The following is a 9,123-nucleotide window of genomic DNA, read 5'->3' as shown; positions in this document are numbered from 1 at the left end:
TGTGCATGTGTCTGCTCAAACGAGGGTGGTATGAGGGCCCGACGTCCACAGGTGGGGGTTGTGCTTACAGCCCAACACCGTGCAGGACGTTTGGCATTTGCCAGAGAACACCAAGATTGGCAAATTCGCCACTGGCGCCCTGTGCTCTTCACAGATGAAAGCAGGTTCACACTGAGCACGTGACAGACGTGACAGAGTCTGGAGACGCCGTGGAGAACGTTCTGCTGCCTGCAACATCCTCCAGCATGACCGGTTTGGTGGTGGGTCAGTCATGGTGTGGGGTGGCATTTCTTTGGGGGGCCACACAGCCCTCCATGTGCTCGCCAGAGGTAGCCTGACTGCCATTAGGTACCGAGATGAGATCCTCAGACCCCTTGTGAGACCATATGCTGGTACGGTTGGCCCTGGGTTCCTCCTAATGCAAGACAATTCTAGACCTCATGTGGCTGGAGTGTGTCAGCAGTTCCTGCAAGAGGAAGGCATTGATGCTATGGACTGGCTCGCCCATTCCCCAGACCTGAATCCAATTGAGCACATCTGGGACATCATGTCTCGCTCCATCCACCAACGCCACGTTGCACCACAGACTGTCCAGGAGTTGGCGGATGCTTTAGTCCAGGTCTGGGAGGAGATCCCTAAGGAGACCATCCGCCACCTCATCAGGAGCATGCCCAGGTGTTGTAGGGAGGTCATACAGGCACGTGGAGGCCACACACACTACTGAGCATCATTTTGACTTGTTTTAAGGACATTACATCAAAGTTGGATCAGCCTGTAGTGTGGTTTTCCACTTTAATTTTGAGGGTGACTCCAAATCCAGACCTCCATGGGTTGATACATTTGATTTCAATTGATAAATTTTGTGTGATTGTGTTGTCAGCACATTCAACTATGTAAAGAAAAAAGTATTTAATAAGATTATTTTATTCATTCAGATCTAGGATGTGTTGTTTAAGTGTTCCCTTTATTTTTTTGAGCAGTGTATAATTTCTCTGTAAATACATGTTTGCCCCAAACATACTCACTTTAAATTGTACTACTTTATTAAAAACGAATTACATTCTTTCTCTCTAACCAAGTTGATTATTTATCTTTAGGCTCCATTACTGGTAAATGACAAAATGTCTAAATGACAAAATATTAGATCAATGTACCTCAAAATCTTTTTGTTGGAGTGACTTAAAATGTTGAGATTAGACAGATGACATTTAGACAGATGGAAAGTGTTGGTGACATAAAGTGGTTTCTGTGAGAATTACAGGAGGGGGGGCTTTTAACCCCAAGTGTGCGTGCGTGCGTGCGTTTTGAATGTGTGTTGCTGAACACTGTTGATATGGACATGTGTTTACATAAATAAATGAACCTCCTCAAAGATATCGTCCTGGATTAAACATTTGATATACACCCGATTCTATATTGACCTGTATCATTCCTAATACTCCAATCAAATGTTTAGGCAAATATATATGCACTTACATGGAGACCTTAACGGCACTACCAGGAATGAAGGAGAACAGAAGGTAAACAGGTATACCATAAGGTCAATTAACAGTGAGTATTATAAACAACATACACTTTCCCACAAAATGTCCATAGGGAGAGAAAGAGTGAGGCAGGGTTGCCAGGATAATGTCTGGGTGAGAGATGCAGACACCGGTGGTGCATTTCAGACTCAGACTTTTCTGTTTCCATCTATGTGGACCAGCACCCATGTCTCACTGGGGCATGGCTCCAGCGAACCTGCCCTGACTAGGGGCCAAGCCCAGGCCCTGGGTACTTTTCAGCCTCAATTTAATAACAATGGCTAACTCTGAACTTTAACACCTTCTCACAAAGCAACTGACTTGAATGATGGTTGTTGATTCTGCTCGCCCCAAGTCTTAGTGTCACAATCCTGATAGAAACACAATTACACTAGAGCTGACATTAACATAAACACTGGTGACCCACTAGTGTGGGGGTAAGTGTCATTGGAAAAGCACCATGAGTAAATGAGAATGAAAGCTCAACCTGGTGAGGGAAAATAGGAAGGATAAAAAAGGGAGGAAAAAACAGGAGGAGTGAACTACATGCTGGAATAGCCAGCGAGCAGAGCTGTTGACTCCACCTTCCTCCCTTCCCCCTCCCTTTCTCTCTCTATTTCTATCTCTCTCTCTCTTTCACACACACAGAATGCTAGCCCACTATCTGACCACAGAGTGAGCTCAGTTAATTGTGGAAAGCATATTGTTTCTCCACGTCTCTCTCTCCCTCTCACTCGCTCTTCCTCTCTATTTCACTCTTCCACATGGGATCCTAAAAGGCTGGACTATCTCTTCTTTGGATATCCTCCTCCTGCTTTGGGATTTAACTGAGAGTAGAGCAAGCTTTCTTTCCTGTTGTCAGAATTTTTTATATTGATCTCTTCTGGGGATTACCACAGGAATACCTCCTGTGTGTGTGTGCTTTTGAGCGTGCGTGTGTGTGAGTGTGTGTGTCCTGTGCCATGCCCGCTCCTGGTCGTTTTGGGACTAACGGCAGTGGATCAGCATGAAGGGGGGTCACCATCAGCGGGGGTGTGGGTGTCAACACCTGTTCCGAAAAGTACTGGCTAAGTGTGGCTGCTGCTATGCCCGAGTCCGAGGTTGGTACATCTCTGCCTTATGTCCGTCATTTTCACCTAGCTACTTCTCTTCACTTTACTGGTCTCAGATGAGATGGGAGTTTAGTTTGCTTTCTCAGTTATACTGTAGGTCAGATGGTCTGTGCAGTTGTGAAGTCTGTGTTTTTTGCTTCTGTAAACTTACACAGGTTTGTCCGAGATGAGCTGAGATCAGATGATGAGAGAGAATCAGCAGAGCTCGTTGGTTGATATTCAATCTGTTTTTAGGTCAGATAATACTAGCGAATGGGCACCATTAAGTATAGCCTATACTCTACTTCACTGTCCCAGTCTGTTGTTCTGTGATCAGATATTGAGACCGAGACACTGCAACAGATATGGGACCTCTTACAGACTGAACTTTACTAACTCCAACTCTGAGTGTAACCAGTGGTGTACCACAGTTTCGTGGGCCCCCCGCAAGGTCTGAGACAGCGCCCCCCCCCCCCCCCCCCCCCAAACAGCTAACTTCCTACAATTCTACATAATTTGCAGTTTTATAGCTTATCTCATGCTACTCTACACATTTTGCAATGAGGCTGAGAGAATTTAGCATTTTTATTGGGGTATTATGACTCATACTACGGTACTCTATGCATAATCCTGATTTTACTTATGCAGGAAAATAAAACAAAGGCATGTGATATATCAGAAATTGTGTAATCGAATATTTTTGTCAACCTAAAATATTTCATATAATCATAAATACAGTTGATATGCGTTTTATACAAATGTTCTGTATAAATAGCCTAAAAAATATATGTAAACATGCATAAATGTCTAAATTGTTGTTTTCTTGGAAAGCTGAGAGTGCTATTATATGATACAATATCAGTACTTGTTGCATTTACAACTTGTCCTACCATCTACTGCTTTAAGCCAGTGTATGGCTGTGGATTGACTGCATTGTTTGAATGGAATGTTGGCATATTGGCAGTTCATTTGAAACATTTGTGGAATCATTCCTCTAAAACTGTCTGGCTAGCTAGCCAACAAACATTTAGTGCGGATAAATTCTTCAAATTCATTATTTTACAAAATATCTTATCACAGAAATGGAAAACCATGGTTGACCAACTCCCTGACCAAAATGTCTGACCTTTATTCCATCATAAGAAGGTTCATGTCCAATCTAGTATTCTAATTCCTAATTTTATGGGGGTGAACTCCAGGAGGTGTGTGGAACGCCAGCCTCTATCTTTCACTCACTCTTTCATTCTCTTTTTTTTATCAGTCTGTCTGTCCTTCTCTCTCTTAACTCCTCATTCCTTTGTACTCTTCTCTCCTGTTCTCTCTCGGGGAGAGACAGCAGAAGAGAATTGATAGTGATGTTTTGCTTAGACTCCAACTCCTCCAGAGGAAATTAAATGAAATGTCTTTGGCCCTGGTTGTGTTCACTCTGCTCTGGGGTTTGCAGCAGACACAATGCTAGTCTCATGCGGATAAGGTGAGCTGTGCAGTGTGTGAAAATGTATCACTCTAGACAGTTATATAAAGTTAGAACAGTGACAGTTTTCAGACCCCTTCACTTTTTCCACATTTTGTTAAGTTACAGCCTTATTCAAAAATTGATTAAATTTGTTTTTTCAACCTCATAAATCTACACACAATAACCCATAATGACAAAGCAAAAACAAAAACAAGGTTTTTCTTTATTTTTACTATTTTCTGCGTTGTAGAATAATAGTGAAGACATCAAAACTATGAAATAACACATGTGGCATCATGTAGTAACCAAAAAAGAAATATATTTGAGATTCTTCAGCTTTGCACACTCTTGGCATTCTCTCAACCAGCTTCATGATGTAGTCACATGGAAGGCATTTCAATTAACTGGTGTGCCTTCTTAAAAGTTAATTTGTGGAATTTCTTTCCTTCTTAATGCGTTTGAGCCAATCAGTTGTGTTGTGACAATGTAGGGGTGGTATACAGAAGATAGCCCTATTTGGTAAAAGACCAAGTCCATATTATTGCAAGAACAGCTCAAATAAGCAAAGAGAAACGACAGTCCATCATTACTTTAAGACAGGAAGGTCAGTCACTCCGGAAAATTTCAAGAACTTTGAAAGTTTCTTCAAGTGCAGTCACAAAAACCATCAAGCGCTATGAGGAAACTTGCTCTCATGAGGACCACCACAGGAATGGAAGACCCAGAGTTAACTCTGCTGCAGAGGATAAGTTCATTAGAGTTACCAGCCTCAGAAATTGCAGCCCAAATAAATGCTTCACAGAGTTCAAGTAACAGACACATCTCAACATCAACTGTTCAGAGAGGACTGAGTGAATCAGGCCTTCATGGTCGAATTTCTGCAAAGATACTACTAAAGGACACCAATAAGAAGAAGAGACCTGCTTGGGCCAAGAAACATGAGCAATGGACATTAGACTGGTGGAAATATGTCCTTTGGTCTGGAGTCCAAATTGGAGATTTTTGGTTCTAACCGCCGTGTCTTTGTTAGACGCAGTGTGGGTGAACGGATGATCTCCGCATGTGCATTTCTCAACGTAATGCATGGAGGAGGAGGTGTTATGGTGTGGGGGTGCTTTGCTGGTGACACTGTCTGTGATTTATTTAGAATTCAAGGCACACTTAACCAGCATGGCTACCACAGCATTCTGCAGCGATACGCCATCCCAGTTTGGGCTTAGTGGGACTATCATTTGTTTTTCAACAGGACAATGACCCAACACACCTCCAGACTGTGTAAGGGCTACTTTACTAAGAAGGAGAGTGATGGAGTGCTGCATCAGATGACATGGCCTCCAGAATCCCCCGACCTCAACCCAATCGAGATGATTTGGGATGAGTTGGACCGCAGAGTGAAGGAAAAGCAGCCAACAAGTGCTCAGCATATGTGGGAACTCCTTAAAGACTGTTGGAAAAGCATTCCAGGTGAAGATGGTTGAGAGAATGCCAAGAGTGTGCAAAGCTGTCATCAAGGCAAAGGGTGGCTATTTGAAGATTCTCAAATATAAAATATATTTTGATTTGTTTAACACTTTTTTGTTTACTACATGATTCCATATGTGTTATTTCATAGTTTTGATGTCTTCACTATTATTCTACAATGTAAAAAATAGTAAAAATAAAGAAAAACCCTTCAATGATTAGGTGTGTCCAAACTTTTGACTGGTAGTGTAAGTATTCAGACCCTTTACTCAGTACTTATTTGATGCAACTTTGGCAGCGATTACAGCCTTGAGTCTTCTTGGATATGACGCTACAAGGTTTGCACACCTGTATTTGGGGAATTTCTCCCATTCTTCTCTGCAGATCCTCTCATGCTCTGTCAGGTTGGATGGGGAGAATCGCTGCACAGCTATTTTTAGGTCTCTCCAGAGATGTTCGATCGGGTTCAAGTCCGGGCTCTGGCTGGGCCACTCAAGGACATTCAGAGACTTGTTTCCGAAGCCACTCCTGCATTTTCTTGGCTATGTGCTTAGGGTCATTGTCCTGTTGGAAGGTAAACCTTCACTCCAGTCTGAGGCCCTGAGCGCTCTGGAGCAGGTTTTCATCAAGGATCTCTCTGTACTTTGCTCCATTCATAATTACCTCGTTCCTGACTAGTATCCCAGTCCCTGCCACTGAAAAACATCCCCACTGCATGATGCTGCCACCACCATGCTTCACCGTAGGGATGGTGCAAGGTTTCCTCCAGACGTGATGCTTGGCATTCAGACGTTCCATCTTGGTTTCGTCAGACCAGAGAATCTTGTTTCTCATGGTCTGAGAGTCTTTAGGTGCCTTTTGGCAAACTCCAAGCGGGCTGTCATGTGCTTCCGTCTGGCCACTCCATCATAAAGGCCCGATTGGTGGTGTGCTGCAGAGATGGTTGTCCTTCTGGATGGTTCTCCCATCTCCACAGAGGAACTCTAGAGCTCTGTCAGAGTGACCATCGGGTTCTTGGTCACCTCCCTGACCAAGGCCCTTCTCCCCCGATTGCTCAGTTTGGCTGGGAGGCCAGCTCTAGGAAGAGTATTGGTGGTTCCAAACTTCTTCCATTTAAGAATGATGGAGGCCACTGTGTTCTTGGGGGTCTTTAATGCTGCAGAATACATTTTCTGGTACCCTTCCCTAGATCTGTGCCTCGACACAATCCTGTCTCGGAGCGCTACGAACAATTCCTTCGACCTCATAGCTTGGTTTTTGCTCTGACATGCATTGTCAACGGTGGGACCTTATATAGACAGGTGTGTGCCTTTCCAAATAATGTCTAATCAATTGAATTTACCACAGGTGGACTCCAATCAAGTTGTAGAAACATCTCAAGGATGGATAAGAGCGTCTGCTAAACGATGTAAATGTAAAATATTCAATGGAAACAGGATGCACCTGAGATCAATTTCGAGTCTCGTAGCAAAGGGTCTGAATAATTATGTAAATAAGTTATTTCTTTTTTAAATTTGTAATACATTTGCAAACATTTCTACAAACCTGTTTTCGCTTTGTCATTATGGGGTATTGTGTGTAGATTGCTCCGGATCTTTATTTATTTAATCCATTTTAGAATAAGGCTGTAACCTAACAAAATGTGGAAAAAGTAATGTGGTCTGAGTACTTTCCGAAGGCACTGTATATAGTACTATTGGGTTTAAACTAAGGTTGCAAAATGTACATAGACACTGTGACTCTCTGCTCAGTGATGTAGGGTTTACATAGACACTGTGACTGCTTAGTGATGTAGGGTTTACATAGACACTGTGACTCTGCTCAGCGAAGTAGTGTTTACATAGACACTATGACTTTGCACAGTGATGTAAGGTTTACATAGATTCTGATTTGCTCACTGATGTAGGGATTTACATAGACACTGTGACTCTGCTCAGCGATGTAGTGTTTACATAGACACTGTGACTCGTTGCACAGTGATTTAAGGTTTACATAGATACTGATTTGCTAAGTGATATAGGGTTTACATAGACACTATGACTTTGCACAGTGATGTAAGGTTTACATAGATTCTGATTTGCTCACTGATGTAGGGATATACATAGACATTGTGACTCTGTTCAGTGATATAGGGTTTACATAGACACTGTGACTCTTTGCTTAGTGATGTAAGGTTTACATAGACACTGTGACTCTGCTCAGTGATGTAGGGTTTACATTAACCTAACGTAGCAGGCCTAAAAGAAACGGCTGAAACCTAGATCTCTTACATACTGGTATTGGCGAGAAGGAAAAAAAACTGTCTGCACTGTTCAGCCAATCCAGTAAATGTGGAGGAGGAGTTAAGATGGAGTGTCATCTTGTTAACGTCCAAAAGCGGAAGTCGTGTCGCAGGCTCTCTTTCCATTTCCCCTGAAAACAGGAACATCTAGTTGGGGACTCGGCAGACGCTAGGTTTACATAGACACTGTGACTCTGCTCAATGATGTAGGGTCTTAACAGATACCGAGAGAGTCAGCGATACGCTCACATCTGGAACTTTGCAGTGTCTCGGAATGTGCTGCTTTCGAATCATTGGATCATGGAAACGTTGGAGTCACTGAGTCACTCTGCCAAACATTCCTTTCCCCCAAAAAGCTAGGCTTAAGTAACCCCCTGACCCCCCTCCCCCCAATACACACACAAACTCTGAGCAGCTATCCTTTCCCCAAAGAAACCCTGTTTCCGAGAATAGAAAGGGGATTTATGGGGCGCTGTGGTGAAGAAATGTTATGTTCATTATCGTCTGTTCAAAGAAGCACAGAGCTGGTGACTGGTGGATAGAAAAGTGCTCCTGTGCTCTAACTTTGGGGCTACAGGTGCTGTAGTATGGTAACTGTCCAGTTCTGTGGCACATATATCTTTACATCAGAGAGTTGGTTGTTAGGTGCAGATAACATAATAGATTGCTGACCACTGTGGTCTATTAGTATGCTGTAGACATTACTACAGTTTATGTAGAACATAGACCTTTGTCTAAACATTGTGGTATTTGACCGTTGTGATACTCTCTCCTCTTTTTGACTAGAGGTCCTCTCATTTCCTCAAAGCTCTGACTTTGGCACAATTTAGCAGTGCTGTGATCCTGCCCTGGCACAGGAGCTGTACAGGAGAGCTCTCCTCTCTATGAGTTAGGGATATCAGAGAGCTCCCTCCCTGCCAAAATATTTTTACTCTTGTAACCACGGCTGTGTGTGTGTGTGTGTGTGTGTTTGTTTAAGTGTGTGTACATGTTTAAGTGTGTTTGTACAGTGTAGAGATAATCTCCTCTCTCTCTGCCGACGCTGTTTTGATTCATTTCCTAATTTACCACAGGCAAAATATAAAGATACTGTGGCTTGAGGCCTGTTGAATGACATATCTGCTGCCTGGCTGACTGAGGATTACATCCTCTATCCATCCTGCACACATCCTCAAATACAAGCCAACACACACACAAACATACATGCACGCAGATTGTCAATCGAACAACCTATTTGTGGAGCATGTTAACCTTTTAGCATGTCAGTATATACAGTGAGGGAAAAAAGTATTTGATCCCCTGCTGATTTTG

At 42.9% G+C, this 9,123-nt stretch overlaps 1 protein-coding gene across 1 annotated transcript in view; it reads left to right on the top strand.

Moving 5' to 3' along the window:
• The first annotated feature begins 2,195 nt into the window (after window positions 1–2,195).
• Window positions 2,196–9,123, top strand: part of LOC311134163 (rho guanine nucleotide exchange factor 25-like) — a 56,882-nt gene continuing 49,954 nt past the window's right edge. Inside the window, exon 1 of the mRNA XM_084167773.1 lies at window positions 2,196–2,623. Coding sequence (XP_084023899.1) covers window positions 2,530–2,623 — 94 coding nt within the window. The 5' untranslated portion in view covers window positions 2,196–2,529. The remainder of the gene's footprint in view (window positions 2,624–9,123) is intronic.

Source organism: Coregonus lavaretus (genome assembly GCF_964263955.1).
Source record: "Coregonus lavaretus genome assembly, chromosome: 8".
In the NCBI taxonomy this organism is placed as follows: Eukaryota; Metazoa; Chordata; class Actinopteri; order Salmoniformes; family Salmonidae; genus Coregonus; species Coregonus lavaretus.
This window is presented reverse-complemented; position numbering and strand designations above follow the sequence as displayed.